This window comes from Mustelus asterias, chromosome 23 (assembly GCF_964213995.1).
Source record: "Mustelus asterias chromosome 23, sMusAst1.hap1.1, whole genome shotgun sequence".
In the NCBI taxonomy this organism is placed as follows: domain Eukaryota; kingdom Metazoa; phylum Chordata; class Chondrichthyes; order Carcharhiniformes; family Triakidae; genus Mustelus; species Mustelus asterias.
The window spans coordinates 1,321,582-1,343,804 of NC_135823.1; the positions used below are offsets into that span (position 1 = coordinate 1,321,582).

At 44.6% G+C, this 22,223-nt stretch overlaps 1 protein-coding gene across 1 annotated transcript in view; it reads left to right on the forward strand.

The window, feature by feature from the left end:
• Positions 1-1,565: 1,565 nt before the first annotated feature.
• Positions 1,566-22,223, forward strand: part of LOC144510901 (uncharacterized) — an 84,658-nt gene continuing 64,000 nt past the window's right edge. The window contains exon 1 of the mRNA XM_078240959.1: positions 1,566-1,819. Within this exon, the coding sequence (XP_078097085.1) occupies positions 1,566-1,819 (254 nt within the window). The remainder of the gene's footprint in view (positions 1,820-22,223) is intronic.

Genomic DNA, 22,223 nt, shown 5'->3' on the forward strand with positions numbered 1-22,223 from the left:
GATCATGATTTAAAAAAAATATATATGAAATGGCCACGGACGTTACACCCTTCAAACTCTAACTGTGTGTTGGATGTTCGAACACCTCCTGGAACTCCCTTCATTCACAGTCCCACAGCAGACCAGGCAGAGGAATGGGAAAGCTGATTTCACGCAAGGGTCACGTTCCCCAGCAACAGCTGGAAGAAATGTTGCCAGGTAATCCATATCAGAACCAGCCGCAGCGCTGAGACACATAGGAGAAGCTGCATAAAGGACGATACTCACTGTCCTGTAATACCAGCTGTTCCCTCCTCTCTTATCCAGATCTCACTGGATGACATTAACGCCCCCAGAAACTTGCTGGGTCTCACCAAATATCGTGAGGGCAACTCAAATTCGAACCAGTGCCAGAGTCACTCAGTGCAGCACAACTTCCCCGGTGGGTCACATCTCCTACTGAAGGAAAGCTTTATCCCTCTGCACTTTCAGCACATGCAAAATAATTACATCGGCGCTGTGGAGGGAGAGATGATGGAGACAGGAGGGCATGATGCAAGAAGAGGGGGCAACGGGCAAAGGTCTCACCGTACAAGCCGGATGGTGCGGACAGCAGTTGCTGTAATGCATGATTGCACTGCGGGAATGTTGAAGAATGGCCGACCTCCAATCATTGCATCACATCGAGATAAGGGAAGATGTTAGAGTTCAATGATTGGTGAGATTGCAAACTCTCTCTCTCTCTCTGTCTGTATCTCCTCTCTCTCGCTTTATCTCTCTCTCTGTCTCTGCCTCTCTCTCTCTCTGTCTGTCTCACTCACTCTCTCTCTCTCTCTGTGGCCTTCTCTCTCTCTCTCTCTCTCTTACTCTCTATGTCTCTCTCACTCTCTCTCTACCTCTGTCTCAGTCTCTCTCTCTCTCTCTTTCTCTTTGTATCTCTGTCTCAGTCTCTCTCTCTCTCTGTCTCTCTCTCTCTGTCTCTTTCTCTCTCCCTTCTCTCTCTCTCTATTTCTCTCTCTGTCTCTGGCTGTCTGTCTCTCTCTCTCTCTTTGTGTCTCTGTCTCTGTCTCTCTCTCCCTTCCCTCTCTCTCTCTCTCTCTTTCTCGCTCTGTCTCCCTCTCTCTCTCTCTCTGTCTCCCTCTCTCTCTCTGTGTCTCTCTCTACCTCTCACGCCTCTCTCTCTCTTTCACTGTCGCCCCATCTCTCTCGTTCTCTCCCTCACGTTCCCTCTCTCTCTGTCTCCTTCTCTCTCTCGCTCTCTCTCTCTCTCTGTCTCTCTCTCTTTGCCTCTCTCTCTCTGTCTCTCTCATTCTCTGTGTGTTTCCCTCTGTGTCTCTGTCTCTCTCTATCTCTCTCAGTCTCGTTCTGTGTCTTTCCCTTTCCCTCTCTCTCTCTCTCTCTGTCCCTCCCTTTCTGCGTGTGCGTGTGTGTGTCTCTCTGCCTCTCTCTGTCTCTCTCTCTGTCTGTCTCTCTCTCTCTCTCTCTTTCTCTCACTTTCTCTCTCTCTCATATACTCACTTACTCTCTCCCTTCTATGTCCTCAAAGACTGACGATGGATTTTGGACTGAAGCCATAACAGATATCAATGGTTCTGTTCGCCGGTGCCGAGGGAAGCAGGAGGCTGCGAGAGAGCCAGAGCCAAGCCAGGCACGACTTTGCACTAAAGGAGCTGGAACCGGAAGACCAGGGGGCTGCTGCAAAGGTGCAGATGCCGTTGGCTCTTCAGGCCAAGGAGGGGGCCAAACTTCCTCAACACTTCCGCAATGTGGCCTGGACCTTTGACTTGCCAGTTAAAATGCTGGACATGCTGTTTTGGCCTTCAGCAATGGACAGCAGACAGTGAGCCAGGCCTTGGACATGATCGGTCATTGCATGGACTTCTTGCCCAAGGCTCTCCACTCCGGCCACTACCCTTGCCGTGTCAGCCTGTGTTGCATGCATTGCCGGAAGCCTGGTGGACTCCTTCAGATGGCCTTGCAGTTGTACGAATGTTCCAGGCAGCCCCTCCAGATAAGCATGGCGTTTCTTCTGCATCAGTAACAGTGCCTGGATGGGAAATTCTAGGGGATCGCCATCTGCCATCCTGGGAGACAAGAGTCCTCCGACTGTCAGTTCGCCTGGATGTTCTGACATTTCACAAAGTCCCACATGGCAGGTTGATGCAAAAGGATAAATCACACGGAATCAGGAGTGAAGTAGCTAGATGGATTCAGAACTGAAATGCGTCGTGATGCATTTTGGTACATTCAATGCAAGTGAGAGCGACAAAATATATGGCAGAACAATCCGGAGCTTCGGCACATAGAGAGGTCTGGACGTGCAGTTCCACAGATCCATAAACGTGGCAGCAAAGGTGGAGTGGTGGCGAAGAAAGCATATGGCATGCTGGCTTTCATCGTGCAGGGCATCGAGTATAAAAGTTGGCAAATTATGTTACAGTTATGTAAAACGTTGGTTCGGCCACATTTGGAATACTATGTGCAATTCTTTGGAGGGTGCACAGAAATGGTTGACCAGGATGTTGCCTGGTATGGAGGGTATAAGCTATGAGGAGAGATTGAATAAACAGGGATTGTTCTCCCTGGAAAGACGGAGGTTGAGTGGCGGCCTGATGGAAAATTATAAAATTATGAGGGGCACCGATAGGGTGACTAGTTGGAGGCATTTCCCAAGGACGAAATGATAATTACAAGGAGGCACAAGTTCAATATAAGGGGGAAAGGTTCTGTGGAGATGTGCGGGTCAATCTTTCTAAACAGAGGATGGTGGGGGACTGGAGTGCACTGTCAAGTGAGGTGATTGGGGCAGTCACCATATCGACATTTAAGACGTACCTGGATAGACACATGCACAGGCGAGAAATGGAGGGATATGAGATGTTGATCAAGACAGGACAATGTAATCAGTGCAGTTTGGAGGGCAGGAAGGTTCCTTTTTTGTTCTTTGTTCAATTTGTTCTTTACTAACTTCCTCTGGAAGGATAGAGTCCTGACAAAGGAAGAGAAAGTTAAAATGGGAGACAGGCCTTCCGGAGTGAATTCAGTGACCACTTTATCCACAAGAGGAGTGGAAATCCTGAGCACAACCCCCCTAAGCAGAAATTCCTGTTGAGCTTGAATGTTGTTCTACGTTTGCAGGGATTGGGGAAGGGGTACTGCTGGTGCATTACTGGACAATTGAAAATGGCAACACTAAGAATGATAGATTTGATTTGATTAATTATTGTCAAATGTATTGGTAATCAGTGAAAAGTATTGTTTCTTGAGCGCTATACAGACAAAGCATACCATCCATATGGAAGGAAAGGAGAGGGTGCAGAATTTACTGTTACAGTCACAGCTAGGGTGTAGAGAAATAGCAATTTAGTGCGAGGTAGCACCTTTCCAAAGTCTGATGGCAGCAGGGGAGAAGCTGTTCTTGAGTCGATTGGTTCGTGATCTCAGACTTTTGTGTATTTTTCTCGATGAAAGAAGGTGGAGGAGTTTATGTCCGTGGTGCGTGGAATCCTTGATTATGCTGGCTCCTTTGCCGAGGCAGCGGGAAGTGCAGACAGTCAGTTGATGGGAGGCTGGTTCGCGTGATGGACTGGGCTTCATTCACGACCCTTTGTAGTTTCTTGCAATCTTGAACAGATGAGGAGCTATACCAAGCTGTGATCAAACCAGAAAGAATCCTTTCTGTCTGCATCTGTAAGAGGTGGCGAGAGTCGTGGCGGACATGCCAAATGTCCTTATATTTCTGAGAAAGTAGACGCGTTGGTCGGCTTACTTGACTGTAGTGTTGGCATGGGGGGACCAGAGCAGGTTGTGGGTGATCTGGACATCTAAAAAGCTAAGCTCTCGGCCATTTCTACTTCGTCCACATTGATGTAGAGAGGGGCAAATTCTCCATTACGTTTCCTGAAATCGATAGCTATCTCCTTGGTTTTGTTGACATTGAATGACAAATTATTGTTGTCGCACCAGTTCAGCATCGTCTCCATCTTGTTTCTGCGCCCTGTGCGTCATTGTTTGAGATTGTGTGAGGATGTTTCAAAAAACCTGTAAACCATGAGGACTTCACTGCATCATGATTTTATGCAATTTTCATCTTCACTGTAACGCTGATGGAACGAGATAATTATCATATTGTTGGAGCTTTCCACATCCAAAGTTGAGTAAATGGATTGCAAAACTGCGAAGGTACACTAGACGTTTGTATGGTTCAGTTGTCAATTCATATTCAGAATCTAACTTTGTTTTTTTTGGTTTGGTGGCGGGGGGGGGGGGGGGGGGGGTGGGGTGCGGTGGAACGTGGGCGGTGAGTGGAGAGGATGTATCGCAGCGGGATATTGGAGCATGATAGGTACATCTCAAGATATCTCGCCTCTTGATTTGATGTGCCACTCGCTCAGAGAAAATCCTGATTGAAAGAGATATTGGTACAAAAGCAAAATACTGCAGTTGCTCGAAATCTGAAATAAAAACTGAAAATGCTGAACGAACTCAACATGTCTGGCAGCATCCATGCAGAGAACAGAGTTAACGTTTTGGGGTCTAAATGATCCTTCTTTGCAGCTGTATATGATAGAGATTAATGCTGGCCGCTCGGGGAGAACATCCATTTCGTCAGCCTCATTCAGACCCACCGTTGACATTATTATGTATTATTTCAATCTTGACTCAGTCGGAAATGTGAATTTAAAAGATAAAGATTATTCCTTAGTCATAGGTAGGTTTGCATAAATAGTGCAATACCGTTACTGTGAGAATCCCTCAGACGCCATACTCCGGCGCCTGTTCGGGTACACTGAGTGAGAATTTAGCATGGCCAGTTCACTTATTTCAGATTGTAGGAGGAAACCGAAGCACCCAGAGGCAGCCCACGTAGACACGGGGAGAACAGGCAGACTCCGCAAGACAGTGACCCAAGCCAGGAATAGAACCCGGGAACCTTGCGCTGAAGCAGCCGTGCTCACCACTGTGCTGCTGTGCCGCCCCAATTTAGTCTAATTTACTTGAGAATAATTATTTAAAATACTGATAGATTAAGGGGCTATTAAATCTGCTTAGTTATCAATGATTTTGTCGACATCTGCTTTATTTTTGACAAGAATGTCTGGGAATCTGTTTTCCCCCCACAATATAGTAGGGTTACAGTGCAGTGAAGTTAAAAACACTGCAAGTGTCGGTTGCAGGCCTGAGTCACAACGTTACTGTGTTACTGCATCGGTCCCGATCTCTCAGCATTCCAAAACATTTTAGGTTTTGTGTTAAATTATCGCTATCTTGTCATGTAGGAAATTACTACTGCTAGTTTGCCAACAGCTAAATCCCACATACAGCAATGGTCATTTTTTTTTCCGAATCTATCAAAAGATGTTAATAACTGAGGGTTTCAGAATTGAGGCTACCACGTGTCCGTGATAGATCATCCAAACGGGATCTTCGCCGGGGCCGCTTTCAGTGAAAATCCACGCTGCAGCTGCCCACATTAGTGTTCTACACCCAAACTGTAAACAGGCAGTCTGAGCAGCGGAGACTTGGTCAGAAATTGAGGACTGTGGGAGGACAACAACCGCCAGGACAATTAAGAAGCAAACGCAATTGCGACACTGAGCAAATCAGTCGTTAATATATCAACAAACACTGGTATAAATCCGGTCTTTCCCTGGGATTTCGCGGGTTCTCTGACCAAATACTAAACTCGGCCCTGCTCAATGGGGCCTTTGGTTCTATTTACTCACGGGAATGCAACCGAAAGGGAAAAAAAAGTGCAGGCAAATTTATATTTCAGATATTGTTTCTAAATCAATATCGGACTGATTAAGTCATTGCTAATACCCTATCCGTTGGTTTACACAGAGAATGAGTGCAGAAGGAGGCCATTCAGCCCATTGAGTCGGCACCGACACTCCGACAAAGGATCTTACCCAGGCCCTATCCCCGTGATTCCACGTCTTGACCCGGCTAATCCGATTAACCTACACATTTTGGACACTAAGCGGCAATTTAGCACGGCTCGTCCAACTGAACTACACATCCTTGGACACTAAGGGGCATTTTAGCATGGCTAATCCATTTAACCTGCTCATCTTTGGACACTAAGGGACACTGTAGCATGGCCAATCGCAATCACCTACACACCTTTGGACGCTAAGGGACATTTTAACATGTCAAATTCACCTAAACTAAATATCTTCGGACGCTAAGGGACAATTTAACATGGTTTATTTACGTAACCTGCACATCTTTGGACTTTGGAAGGACGCCCACACACACACTGGGAGAACGTGCAAACTCCACACAGTCACTCAAGGTGGGAATGGAACCCGAGTTCCTGGCACGGCGAGGGAGCAGTATTAATGACTGTGCGACTGTGCCGCTCCTGTTTAACTGAGAATGAGATTTTATGTGCTGGAAAGTTTCCAATATTCCGGAAGTTATTTTCTTCAGCTCTCAAGGAGCTGATACAAATTACTTTAAATGGGACTTTTACAATGACGATCAAAATCTCAGTTTGGAGAGATTGCAATTCACATCAAACAGAGTTTTATTTGTTACCGAATGTGATTGGAACATACAAAGTGCTGAGGAGTTTGGCAGGATGCATTCTGACGACACTTCCTCTCGTCTGACAATCTAAAACTAGTGTACACCGTTTCCAAATAAGGTGTCTCCCATCTACCAATGAGAAATGATTACTTCTGTCAACGGAATGTTACTGTTTCGGATGGCCGACCCAGAGAGCAGTGGAGACATCGTGATTGATTATGTTCAAGTCGAATGGAAACAAATTAGACAGGGGAGGCGATGGCCTAGTGGCATTATCTTTTGGCTATTAATTCACAAACTCAATTAATGTTCTGGGGACCTGGGTTCGAATTCTGCCACGGCAGATGAAATCAATCAACTATATTGCGACTTAAGAATCGACTGATGACCATGAAAACATTGTCGATTGTCAGAAAAACCCATCTTGTTCACTAATATACTTTACGGGAGGAAATCAATCTGCCGTCCTTACCTGGTCTGTCCTGCATTTAATTCCAGAGCCACAACAATGTGATTGACTCTCAACTGCCCTCCAAGGGCAACTAGGGATGGGTAATTTATGCTGGCCAGCCAGCGATGCCCATGCCCCTCGAATGAACGAAAGGTGATCGTGAAAGGAGTCAAGTGTTCAGGGGGACAGATATGAAAAGGAATGTGAGACCACAGGCAGATCAACCAAGTTTTTTTTTGCTGATCGGGAAGGATTGAGGGAATGAATGACCTAATCCTGCATTTGAGCTAGTGTCTCAGAAGCTTCTGACTCTGCTCATTGAGTGTAGTAAGTTTTAATTGGGTGAATGGAAGCATCAATTTAACGCAATGGATAGACAAAATGTCTTTAATATGTGTCAAGTTTTATTTGTCCTGTGGTCGTATGAAATGACCAACTCTCATTGTAATTTATCAAATTTTCTGTGATCTGGAGCAGGGTTTAAAGCATCGACTTTCCACCCTATTTTCCACTGGTCTCATTGGTTCTTCCCGCCATCTCAGCATTGTTTCCATCCGAGATTTAATTTCATAAGAACATAAGAACGAGGAGCAGGAATAGCCCATCTGGCCCCTCGAGTCTGCTCCGCCATTCAATCAGATCGTGGCTCATCTTTTTGTGGACTCAATTCCATTTACTCGCCCACTCACCATGACCCTTAATTCCTTTACTAATCAAAAATCTATCTATCCTTGCCTTAAAAACGTTCAATGTGGTAGCATGAACTGCTTGACTGGGCAGGGAATTCCAAAGATTCACAACCCTTTGGGTGAAGAAGTTTCTTCTCAACTCAGTCCTAAATCTGCTCCCCCTTATTTTGAGGCCATTTGCCCACTGGATACTGCACGCCTGGGCCACCAGGTCAGCAACAATTGGTCCTGGTCGCTTCACGAAAATACGATATTTCAAAAAGACCACCAATGCCTTTACTTTCTCAGGGGGCAAAGGGAATTGGACATGTCCGCTACGACTCAATATCTTTTACAGCTGCACCATAGAAAATATGCCTTCCTGATGCAACACAGTTTGATATGTCTCCTGCTCTTTCCAAGACTGAAAGAAAAGACAAAGATTTGTGAACCTAGTCCAGTCCATAACGCAAACAAGCCATTGACTCTGTCGTGCTGCCTCGGGAAATGCAGCCACCATAATCAAAAAAACCCACGCACCCCAGGCATATTCCTTTCCCACGTCTTCCATCGGGAAAAAAGACACAAAAGTCTGAGGTCACGTACCAACCGACGCAAGAATAGTTTGTTCCTTGCTGTCATCAGATTTTTGAATGATCAGACCATATACAGCCTGTGAGGAGTTTACACATTTCTCCCCGTATCTGCATGGGTTTCCTTCGGGCGCTCCGGTTTCCTCCCGCAGTCGAAAGATGTGCGGGTTAGGTTGATTGGTCATGCTAAATTGTCACGACTCTCAGAGGGATTATAACGGTAAATGAGGATCATGGGCTTGGCCAGGGTGGGGTTGTGGTTGATACAGACTCGATGGGCCGAATGGCCTCCTTCGGTACTGTACGATTCTTTGAATTTATTCGATTTTAAGTTGATATTTCTCTAGACCCTGGCTATGACTGTAACACTATATTCTACACCCTCTCCTTTCCTACTCCCCCGTATAATTTGTGAATGGTATGTTTCATTGGTACAGCGCACAAGAAATGGTAGTATATCCCAATACATTTGACAATAAGAAATACGATCAAATCAAATCGGAGATTTTCTAGAGGCAATTGACATTAACGAATGTCTTCATAATCGTGTCGCATTTTACAAGTTCCACATCACCGACTTGCTACAAATATCACAGGATGAACGGAAAGAAGAACCCTGAATGCAAAATTGGCCAAGGTGAAAGCGGAGAGTAGTTGTGAAACAGCTCTGTCTCAGAATTATGAAGATTTACAGTAGATTGCGAACGAGGGCAGTCCGTTTTCTTACATAGCACAGATGTGGATTTGGTTGAATGGAGATAATTATAACGCTCTCAAATGACATTAAACTTGCAAAGGCAGTAAATGATGTGACATATTGACATTGGAGTGGCTGATGTAATAGAATATGGGAAAATGTGATGTGATGCACGTTAGTAGGAAGAGAAGAGGCATGGACTATTTTCTAAATGGGGGCAAATTCACAATTCGGACGAACTTGTTGGATTTTTATGAAGATGTGACTAGTGCGGTTGATGGAGGGGATCCGGTGGATGCGGTGTTTTTGGATTTCCAAAAGGCGTTTGAGAAGGTGCCTCACAAAAGGTTGCTGAAGAAGATTGAGTCACACGGAGTTGGGGGTCGGGTGTTAGCGTGGATTGGGGATTGGCTATCCGACAGGAAGCAGAGAGTCGGAATAAATGGGTGCTTTTCTGGTTGGCAGATGGTAACTAGTGGCGTGCCGTAGGGATCGGTACTGGGGCCTCAACTATTTACCATTTATATAGACGATCTGGAGGAGGGGACTGAGTGTAGCGTAACAAAGTTTGCAGACGACACAAAGATAAGTGGAAATGTGAATCGTGTGGAGGGCGTAGAAGGTCTGCAGAGGGATTTGGACAGGTTGAGTGAGTGGGGAGGATCTGGCAGATAGAGTATAACGTTAACAAATGCGAGGTTATTTACGTTGGAAGAAATAATAGCAAGTTGGATTATTATCTAAATTGAAAGGAATTACAACATGCTGCTGTGCAGAGGGACCTGGGGGTCCTTGTGCATGAGACACAAAAACCCAGTCTGCAGGTGCAACAGGTGATCAAGAAGGGAAATGGGATGTTGGCCTATATCGCTCGGGGGATAGAATATAAAAGCAGAGATGTCTTTCTGCATCTGTACAGGGCATTGGTGAGGCCGCAGCTAGAATACTGTGTGCAGCATTGGTCCCCTTATTTGCGGAAGGATATATTGGCCTTGGAGGGAGTGCAGAGAAGGTTCACCAGGTTGATACCAGAGATGAGGGGTGTTGATTATGAGGAGAGACTGAGCAGATTGGGTTTGTATTCGTTGGAATTTAGAAGGCTGGGGGGGGGGGGGGCGGTCATATAGAGACCTATAAGATAATGAAGAGGCTGGATAGGGTAGAGATGGAGAGATTCTTTCCACTTAGAAAGGAAACTAGAACGAGAGGGCACAGCCTCAAAATAAAGAGGTGTCAGTTTAGGACAGAGTTGAGGAGGAACTTCTTCTCTCAGAGGGTGGTGAATCTCTGGAATTCTCTGCCCACTGAAGTGGTGCGGGCTACTTCGTTGAATATGTTTAAATCATGGATAGATGGATTCCTGATCGGTAAGGGAATTAGGGGTTACAGCGATCAGGCGGGTAAGTGGAACTGATCCACTTCAGATCAGCCATGATCTTATTGAATTGCGGGGCAGGCTCGAGGGGCTAGATGGCCTACTCCTGCTCCGATTTCTTATGTTCTTAAATGCACAGGATATTGGGAGTCCAAGTTCAGGATTCTCTTAAGGTTAACTTGTCGGTTGAGCTGGTTGTTCGGAAGGCAAATGCAATGTTAGCATTCATCTCGAGAGGACCAGAATACAAAAGCATGTGTGGCTGAGGTTTTTTCAGGCTCTGGTCGGACCGCATTTGGAATATTGTGAGCAATTTTAGGTCCCCTACCTAAGGAAGGATGTGATGTGCTGGCCTTGGAGAGTGTCCAAGGGAGGTTCACGGGAATGATCCCGGGAATGAAAAGCCTGACGTATGAAGAGCGCTTGAGGAGTATGGGTTTGTACTTAATGGAGTTTAAAAGGATCTCATTGAAAATTACAGAACACAAAAAATCTCGATAGACTGGACGTGGAGAAGATGCTTCCATGTCCAGGAAACATTCGAATCCGAGGGCACATGCTCAGAGTAACGGGACGATTCTTAAGAACCAAGATGAGGTGCAATGCCTTCAGCCAGAGGGTGGTGATTCTTTGGCACAAAAGACTGTGGAGGTCCGGTCATTGAGTATATTTAACAGGTCGATGCGTTTCTGATTGGTAGGGGGAACAAGTGTCACAGGGAAAAGGCGGGAAAATGGGAATGAGAAACCTATGAGTCATGATCGAATGGCGGAGCAGACACGGTGGACCGATTGGTCGAATTTTGCTCCGGCATATGGCCTTATTTCTTCAGGCAGAGATAACCAGCCAGTTAGCTGATCCAAATTAACCCATTCGAATGAAGTGGTACATTATTCTATGAAGATTTCAAGAAGCAACATGAAATACGGTTAAAAATTGAAAAGAGGATGCAAGATTGGAGAGATACAGAGCAACTGAGACTGAAACGTTGAAGTTGGCAGGATGAATTGAGAGGATCGTTTGAAAAAGAATATTGAATTCGTTTCTCTTCCAGAGGAATTGAACATTCAGACTACAATTTATGTGTAAGTCTTTGAAAATTCACGTCATTTCAAAGCTGAGGAATAGTGCACATTTTTAAAATTGTTTTTTTTTTATTCATTCGTGGGACATGGGCGTCGCCAGCTGGCCAGCATTTATTCCCCATCCCTAGCTGCCCTTGAGGAGGTGGTGGTGAGCTGAATTCCTGAGTCGCTACAGTCCATGTTCTGTGGATTGACCCACAATGCTGTTAGGGAGGGAATTCCAGGATTTTGACACAGCGACTGTAACAGAATGGCGATATATTTCCAAGTCAGGATGGTGAGTGTCTTGGTGGGAAACTTGCAGATAATGGTGTTCCCATTTATCTGCTGCCCTTGTCCTTCTCTATGGAAGCGGTCGTGGGCACGGAAGCTGCTGTCTAAGGACATTTGCAGTGCATCTTGTAGATATTACACATTGCTGCAACTGAGCGTCGGCGGTGGAGGAAATTAATCTTTGCTGATGTGGTGCCAATCAAGCTGGCTGCTTTGTCCTGGATGGTGTCAAGCTTCTTAAGTGTTTTTGGAGGTATACTCATCCAAGAAAGTGGGTAGTATTCCATCGTACTCCTGACTTGTGCCTTTTAGATGGTGGATAGGATTTGGGGAGTCAGGGGGTGATTTACTTGCCGCAGTATTCCTAGCCTCTCACGTGCTCTCGTAGCCACTGTGTTTATGTGGTGAGTCCAGTCGACTTTCTGGTCAATGCTCACTCCAAGGATGTTGACAGTGGGGTATTCAGTGATGATTACAACATTGAATGTAAAGGGGCATTGGTTTGAGTGCCTCTTACTAGTGATGGTCATTGCCTGGCATTTGTGTGGCACTTTCAGGTGTTGTATCTCAGGCAGTTTTGTCCCAGACCCCGGCGATCCAGATTCTGTCGCTTGGAAGCATCTACAACGTGCATTGTCACACGGACTGGTTAGCAGGGAGAATTGTCCATGATATAAACAGCGGCAACGGGAGCATCTCCAACTGGTTCACACCGTGACAAAAAGCAACCCTTCAAACGGGAGATTTTCTGGAGAAGTAAATCACAAATTGCCCCTCTATTCCCTAATCATCGCGGGAGTCCGGGCCAATGATTCGCGGCTGTATTACTGTGCAGCTAAGCAGTTCAGTGGGATGCCATTTATGTTTGCAAACAGTTCCGCATTGCTCATTACAGGTAAATAAAAAAACATTTTCGCAATTGTATCATGAATAACCAGGAAATGTATGTCTAATAGTGCCGAAACATTATCCATCTATCACTCCAGGAACTCCAATCATCTACTTCTTAACTCCGCCACTGGTTGAAGTTCCCTGGATGGAAGTGGTCCCTTTGGTGTGTGTGGTGAAGAGTGTGGATCTAGATCAGTTTGCCATCCACTGGGATGTTTCTGGCCGGTTATGGACGCAGGATTGATTCTGGTGCAATCGATCCAGATGGAAATTATACAACCAGGAGTTACGTAATTCTCCAGGCGGGTTCTTGGAACAGCGCAGCTCGGTGTATCTGCGCCGTTCAGTTCAACTTCAGTCAACATCTTGTCAATGGAAGTGTCTCATCTGAGAGAGGTAGATATTAACATTTTCCTCATATTTTTAGTAATTTGTGAGCAACGTTTATTTTTGCTTGAATCTTTCACATTTATTTATTCTTCGTTGCTGTGTTAATGCAAGCCTACTTGTGACACTAATAAATAATAAACGTCATGTGATTGTTATTTGCATAGTCTCTGCATTCGTTAGTCATGCTTCAACAACTTTACAGTCTCTGTGTCAGGTCCAAACGAAAGCGACTCAACCTATTCCACCTTTTCTGATAATTATAAACTCTCTATTTCGGTACAGTCCGAATACAGTTTCGTTGTCCCAGATTCCCCAGCCCTCTTTATTCATTCAATAATGTGAACACCAGAGTCATTCACAGGAGTACAAGTGTTCCCCTAACTAATGGTGATGATAATTCAACATAGCACTTCAGCTTTCAATTCGATTTACTTGTGCGTCACTCACACGTCCTGTTGTTTGTGCATACGGTTATATTAACCTTTGTATCAATTAGGTGTGTATCAGGATCCTATATCCCTTTCCCCCATCTATTCGTTCTAAACACTATTGTTTCTGATTGTAACGCCCGAAAATAACCTCAACACTCATCTTATCCCTCACCTTAAGCCTAATGCTAATATTAACCTGAACACTTACCCTTGCAATAAACCACCCACTAACCCTAACACTAAAGAAAAAACATATTTTAATCCTATCCATATCACCTACCCTAACAAGGAAATCCACACTAATTCGATCCTTCCGAACGAAACGCTGTACCTTGAAAGTTGCATCCAACTGGAAATCAGTTGGGTATTTATGAAGAATTAAGTATGCAGTGAATGGAGGACACACGTCTATCATCTATTATTCGACGTGAAATTTACGACCATTCCAAAATTAATGGGTTTTTTCATTTTAATTTTTTTCTTCATCCTTATAGTTACAAATCGAATACTCAGAATGAACCGGATAACCATTCCTTGCTTGGTCCCAAAGCCAAATTCAAAATCTGATTGAATCCATTTCAATATCCCCACAAGGGAGACAAACAAGATCCAAGTTGACAGGAGAAGGCATTGCACCCGATCTTGGGATTGACCTGATGCTTCATCTTAGGACAGACAGCAGCGAATTGTAAAAGTGCAATCATGTTGAACAAGTATAATGGAGGTCATTTTGGAAGAAGTATCCGAATGGACAATAAACGAGAATGCATTAGGTATAACGTGCATGGATTTCCATGTATCTCGTAAGATGGCTGTTAGGAAATAATAAAGTGCGAAGCACGTAGGACACGTGGGAAGATGGATAGAAAGCCAAATACATGCAGGGAGAGAGGTGTATTCCTCAGATTGACGGGCTGTGGGGGTGGAGGTGAAGCTGTTGCACTGCAGAGTAGAATTTTTGTAATTTTCTGATTGGTTCTAGAATCTCGAGAGGTAATTTGGTAATGAGATTAACTTCAAATTAATTCGCGAAAAAGCGCTCAGAAACATTGAGGTCCTCATTTCCTCATTCTATACCCTACCGTCTGCTGTTCATTATACAACATTCCATCCATCCGTCCAGCCGTCCGTCCGTCCAACTGTCCATGATTCTATCCATCCATCCATCCATCCATCCATCCATCCATCCATCCATCCATCCATCCATCCATCCATCCATCCATCCATCCATCCATCCATCCATCCATCCATCCATCCATCCATCCATCCATCCATCCATCCATCCATCCATCCATCCATCCATCCATCCATCCATCCATCCATCCATCCATCCATCCATCCATCCATCCATCCATCCGTCCGTCCATCCATCCGTCCATCCATCCGTCCATCCGTCCGTCCGTCCGTCCGTCCGTCCACCCATCCACCCATCCACCCATCCACCCACCCACCCACCCACCCACCCACCCCCCCACACACCCACCCATCCATCCATCCATCCATCCATCCATCCATCCATCCATCCATCCATCCATCCATCCATCCATCCATCCATCCATCCATCCATCCATCCATCCATCCATTCATCCATCCAACCATCCATCAGTCCGTCCCTCCATCCATCTGCATCCATCTCCATCCATCTCCATCCATCTGTATAATCTTTCCTCTACATATTTATCTGTCTTTCTATCTGTCTTTCTTCATTTCTATACATCCTTCTCTATTTAATTCCCTGTCTCACTCTGTTTCCCTCTCTCTCTCTCTTCCCCCATGCATCCATCTGCTTTTACTTGGTAAATTCACTTCCCTTATGCAAGGTTTGTCGATTTTTGAATTGTCCCGGGTAATGTTGGTGACACGAACAAGTTTGGCATTGATGACTGTCACTGGGATGGCACACTGGCACTGAGGTTAGCACTGCTGCCTCACAGCGCCACGGAACCGTGTTCGATTCTCGGCTTGGGTCACTGTCTGTGTGGCGTTTACACATTCTCCCCGCATCTGCGTGGGTTTCCTCCGGGTGCTCCGGTTTCCTCCCACAGTCCCAAGAAATGCAGGTTAGGTGAATTGGCCATGCAAAATTCTCCTTCAGTGCACCCGAACAGGCGCCGGAGTGTGGTGACCAGGCGATTTTCACAGTTTATTATTGTCACATCTGTTAGGAAACAGTAGTTTCTTGCGCGCATACCACTCATAGAGAAGGAAAGGAGAATACACATTATAATGTTCCAGTCATAGCTACGGTGTAGAGAAAGATAAACTTAATGCCAGTTAGGTTCATTCAAAAGCTTGACATCAGCAGAGAATAAGCTGTTCTTGCTCGATTGGAACGTGATCTCAGGACTTTTATATATTTCTCCGAAGGAAGAAGGTGGAAGAGAATATGTCCAGAGTGTGCAGGATCCTTGATTATGCTGGTTGCTTTTGCGAGGCAGCGGTGAGTGCACACACAGTCAATGGATGGGAGGCTGCTTTGAGTGATCGATTGGGCTTTATTCATAACCCGTGGTAATGTTTTGTGTCTTGGTTGGAGCAGGAGCCATACCAAGCTGCGACACATCCGGACTGAATGGTTTCTATGCCCCATCGGTAAAAGTTGGCGAGCGTCGTAGCGGACATGCGGAATTTTCTTAGCCTGCTGAGAAAGAAGAAATGTTGGTTGAGTCTGTCCAAGCGACTGTACCTCGCATTCTTCTTCTGGCCGAATTATCAACAACAAAGAATAAATGACAACGGTTTATCACCTACTGGACATTGTTTAGGCCTAATGGAACATGCACCATGTCAAGAGCACGCTGACATTTAGGCCTATCTGCTTACTGCACAGGATCAACATATTTCCCTTTCTTGTGTGAATGATTTTTAAAAATATTTTGTATATTTTCACATGAGCTTGAGCAGGAAGGAGAGCATCCAAAGAACTATCACTTTACAGCATGCTTCCAAACTCAAGCATTGAGTGTGTGAGTTCAAACTGTCTGACACATCAGTTCAAATGTGTTCAGTGAATCTGGACTGTCAGGTAACAGGACATTTGTATAGAACTGATGGGTGACGTTTAACTGTGGGCAACAATTTTAATAGATTGCTACCAGTAATATAATGTTATGATATCAGTTAAAATTGAACAGGCTCTTTACAGTAAAAATATTGGACTGTGGGATGACGTAAAATAGGTCTTGGAAGCTATGAAAGATTCATTGGATAGAGGTATACAAAATGAGTGGAGACAAGAACATTGGACCACCAGCACCTGATATTCCTTACTGTATCCAATGGTGAGTTCAGGAGAAGGGTCTTTCCCAGATATTGCGTAGAATGTGGAACTCAATACGACAGGGCTTGGTTGAGTTGAAAATCAGATACTTATTTCGGGGGAAATTGGGTCAACACAGGAGGGAGGTGATAATAGAACATGTTTGCGCGGTGGGGGGGGGGGGGCGGCGGGGGGGGGGAGCAGGTTGGTAGAGTGTGGGTGGGAGGAGGCTGGCGTAGATTACGAACACTGTGACAGTGGCCTGTTGTTCTGGAAATAATGGTATACTTCATATTGAAGAAAACATGGGCAGCGTTTCAACATTGTTTGTTGGAGATGTCTGATTTGATTTGATTTATTATTGTCACATGGATTGGGCTACAGTGAAAACTATTGATACTTGCAGACAAAACATAAATTTCAGCGAGTACATACGGGGGAAGGAAAAGTCATAGCAAGAGTGTAGAGAAAGATCAGCGTAATATATGGCAGGTCCATTCAAAAGTCTGACGGCAGCAGGGAAGAAGCTGTTCTTGAGTCGTTTCGTACATGATCTCAGACTTTTGTATATTTTCTTCTGACGGAAGAAGGTAGAAGAGAGTATGTCCAGCGTGTGTGGGGTCCTTGGATATGCTGGCTGCTTTTCTGAGGCAGCGGGAAGCATCGACAAAATCAGTCGATGTATCGATACATCAATGGATCCATCAAGAATGTAAATGAGACTGGCCTTCAGAATAAAGTAAATAGTTAATTATGAAAATGTAACTCAAACGGCGTTTCATTGAGGTGTTGATATATTTCCGTCACAACTTCGATACTGCAAACATTGGAAGCTTGAGACGGTTTATTTTTAAGAGATAAACTTCACTATTACTTCAATTGGTTCATTCATGGGATGTAGGCATCACTGGCTGGCTAGCATGTATTCATGATATGGAGATGCCGGCTTTGGACTGGGGTAAATACAGTAAGAGTTTTAACAATACCAGGTTAAAGTCCAACAGTTTTATTTGGTAGCAAATACAATTAGCTTTCGGAGCGCTGCTCCTTCGTCAGATGGAGTGGAAATCTGCTTTCCACTCCATCTGATGAAGGAGCAGCGCTCCGAAAGCTAATGGTATTTGCTACCAAATAAACCTGTTGGACCTTAAGCATGTATTCGCCATTCATATTTATCTTTAAAATGTGTGGCTTGCCAGGCCATTTTTTCAGCACGGGCTTTTTACAACAACGGCTTTTAATTATACATTAGAATTTAATTCCAAATGTTTTGTGTTGTATTTATCTTTTACCATATGCCGTGGTGGGGCTTGCTCACGGGACCCAATTAAATGACAATTATTCCTGCATCGAGAGCTTTCTGGTGGACAGTGATTCAGAGTACCAGTCCACAATGGGAAAGTGCATACTGGCATCACCCCTAAATGATGTCACGGTAATTTAAAAGTTCTGGCCCCCATGTTATGGACTCCCGCACTCCGCTCCCGTCAGAGGAAACAGTTTTCTTCCATTGACCCATCGAATTACTTTTCAGACTTGTTCTCGTAATGTTCCCCTTTTAACCCCAGTATACACATGCTCAACTGAAATCTCTTTCATATAACACAACACTGCAGTCCAAGTTCTGAACAAGATTCATATGAATCCGAAATGTTTACGTTTTTTATTCGTTCATGGGATATGGACTTTGCTGCCTGGTTAGAATTTATTAGCGAAGTTCCCCATGCATGAGGACGGCCTCAACCGGGATCTTGGGTTCATGTCACACTACATGTAACCCCCACCATTTGGCCTCGGTTTGTGAAATCCAACGAACTGTCCTGGCTTGAGACAATCACACTTCTTTAACCTGCGATGATCTCTCTCTCCACTCGCGTTGTCTGCACTTGTAAAGACTTGATCACCTGAAAAGACTCGCATTCCAACCTTTATCTTGCAATTATGTCTCTCTCTATATGGGCCGTGAATGTGAACCTAGCTCTCCACTCACCTCAGGATGGAGCTGCGCTCCGAAAGCTCGTGATTCCAAATAACCTTGTTGGAACTTATCCTCTAACACTTCTTACTGTGCCCAGTTCAGTCCAACGCCGATATCTCCATCCACAACATGGTTATGAGAGTGAGAGTGGCACAGTGGAATTATCACTGGACGTTTAATCCAGAGGTCCAGGAAAATGCTCAGCGGACACGGGCTCGAATCCCACCAAGGCAGATAGTGAAATTTGAATTCAATAAAAATCTGGGGTTAAAAGTCTAATGATAACCATTAAACCATTGCGGATTGTCGTACAATCGAACTGGTTTCGGGAAGGAAATCTGCCGTCCTCACCTGGTCTGGCCTACATTAGGTTCCACACCCACAGCCACGTGGCTGACTCTCAAATGCCCTCTGAATTAGAGGGAAGTTGGGGAGGAAAATTAAAAAAAAGGAGCGAAAACTTCGGGAAAAGTTGCCTCTTCAAAAATATCATCTAATCGAAAGCACAGTGCAGTGAACCAATGGATCTGACATGTAGGGTTCAAATAAACACATTTTATTGTGTAAAAGTAAAATTAAACTGCCACAAGTTTTTTTTTGTGTGTCCATTCTTGAGACATGAGCGTCGCTGGCTGGTCCAACATTTATTGCCCATCCCGAGCTGCTGTTGGAGGGCCGTGGAGAATCTGGAGTGACATGTAGGTCAGACGAGATAAGGAGGGGAAATGTCCTTCCTAAAAGGAGATTAGTGAACCAGAGTGTTTTCTTTTTCCCAACAATCGATTTACGGTCATCAATAGATTCTTAATTCTAGATTTATTTTCGTGAATTCAAAATCGACCCACTGCCATGGTGGGAGTCGAACGCGGGTCACCAGAGCATTTGCACAATTTTTGGATTAGCAGTTGAGCGATAATATCACTCGGACGTCGCCTCCCTTACATCCCTGCATCGCTGCCCGCGTCCAGTCCCTGCTGTGTTTTAATTCTGTAATTGGTTAAACAAGTTGCACTTCAGACAGACAACCCACCGCTCACAGCATCAAATCCAATATTGATCTTGTCAAGTCAAAAAGAATTGCAGTTTCATCCATTTCATATCGAATTATGAGTCAATTATTGATAGATACAAATCTCTTCTGAATGTTCACGATCAAAGAATAATTGTATTTCATGTACAAACCGTCATTTGTCAAGGCGTTAACATTTTGTCAGGAACTGAAGTTTCAGATTCAACAAGATAGGTTCGGAGAACATCAGGAAAGTCCCTACACGTTGGCCAATATTCCTTTCGCAATTGAATCAGAGGAATACAGTGGAATATAATCGACTATGCTAAATCTACTCTTCTGGCTGCCTTGGAAGTGCAGCCAGCATGATCGAGGACTACACGCACTCCGGACATTCTCTCTTTCATCCTTTTCCGTCGGGAAAAAAATCCAAAAGTCTGAAGTCACGTACCCACCGACTCGAGAGCAGCTCCTTCCCTGCTGCCAGCAGACTTTTGAGTTCACCTGCGTTGATCTTTCTCGACACCCTAGCTATGACTGTAAGATTGCATTCTGCACCCTCTCCTTTCCGTCTCGATGAACGATATGCTTTGTCTGAATCGTGCAAGTAACAGTGCTTTTCACTGTATACTAATACATGTGACAAGAAATCAAATCAAATCAAAATCACATGAAAAACAGTTTATTTTACATTTTGCAAATGGGGTCAGTATTTTAGATAATCTGTTGAATGGACAAGTTTGTATTGTTTGTTTCATGGACGTCTCCTTGGCTCCATGTCTATTTCCACAAGAAAATCCTGCCGGTCTAATTTACCAGAGGGAAAACATCAGGTTTCTTTTTCGTGACCCACCTTCAATTTTCAATCTCTTTTCCAATGCAGAAAAACTCTAGGGTGGTGTAGAGATTCTGCATTGACCCCAGAATGTATGTTCAATAGGAAATTCAAAAATAGTTTAAAACATTTCAAATTAGCCCAACCTTTTATCAGAGTATCATCCAATCACGGAAGCTACCCAATCCATTGTGTTAGCTCTTTAAAAGAGATATTGACGTGACATTTTTTTTTTCAGTTTCTCACTTTCTACTGCGTGTTGGGAGCGGGGGTTTGTGGATGTCTGAAGATATAAGCAGCGGCCCACTGAGGAACAGCAAGCAATCACATTCATAAAAATCGACATGCAGACAGGCGGATCCAATCGCACACACATAATTTCTCTCACACACACTCAGACATTCACAGAGACACACTCATACAAGCACTCAAACTCACACACACATACACACACGCATACAAACTCTCACACACTAAAGCATGCACAAACCATCACATGCGCACACGCACTCACATACACTCACACTGATTCACACACACACATACAAACACTCACACACACTCAAACTCACAAACATACATACACGCGCACATACACACACTCAGACACAGCACTCATACTCCCACACATAGTCTCACACACGGAAACACATACTCACACACATACACTCCCACACATGCACTCTCACGTGCATACACACACTCACTCACACACACAAACTCACACACGCGCTCACGCACAGACACACGCAAGCACACATATGCACAAACACATACAAACAATCACACACACTTACACACTCAAACATACACACATATACACACACAGCTCACTCAAACACTCACACACTCATTCATGCGCATTCACAAACAATCACAGATATACAGAAACACATTCTCACTCATACACACACACAATCTCTCATTCTCTCTCTCTCTCTCTCCCTCTTTCTCTCAGGCACACACACACACACAGTCACACAAACACACACACACACACCTATTCTCCCCAAGCTGGTTCATTTAATTGTCCACTTGCATCTGAGACATTTATTTACATATTAATAAAGTGACATTTGTCTGTAAGTGAAAATATCTTAATTTTAATGTTGTTTAACTTTTCTGCAGAGATCATGTTGCCCTCTGATGTGCATCAATACAGCCAAAGAAACATTAATGGAGACATTTCAAAACGGTCATTACAAAAATTACAATGGCACTTAATTTGCCCACATTGATCAAGTTATAGTCTGAGATGCTTGAATACAATTATGATGCATCTAATATTCACCATATGTGTTCAGTATGAGAGAGGTGCTCCAGAAAATTACCGACCCCAAGGTGCACAATGGCAGAATTGTCTTCGCCTTCGACCTTCCCCCTTTCTGCCTGTGCAGCGGCTGTCCCAAGCTTTAATGCATCCCTCAGCATGGTGCCAGTTGAGAATGGGGCACAGGTATTGGCAGCAACCAGTAAATAAAAAGATTGGATTTTGGCATCGCTGGCCTGGCCAGAGCTAAATGCCCATCCCTAGAAGACCTCGCGAAGGCAATGGTGAGATGCCTTCTTCAACCACTGCACACGTGTGTTGTTGTTACACCCTTAGTGCTGTTAGGAATGGAGCTCGAAGATTTTGATTGAACAACAGTGAAGGCCAGGTGATATATTTCCAAGTCAGCATGGTGAAAGACTTGCACGGGAACCTTCAGGAACTGGTGTTCCGTTGCATCTGGTGTCCAGGTCCCTTCTAGAGGGTACTGATTCACACTGATTCA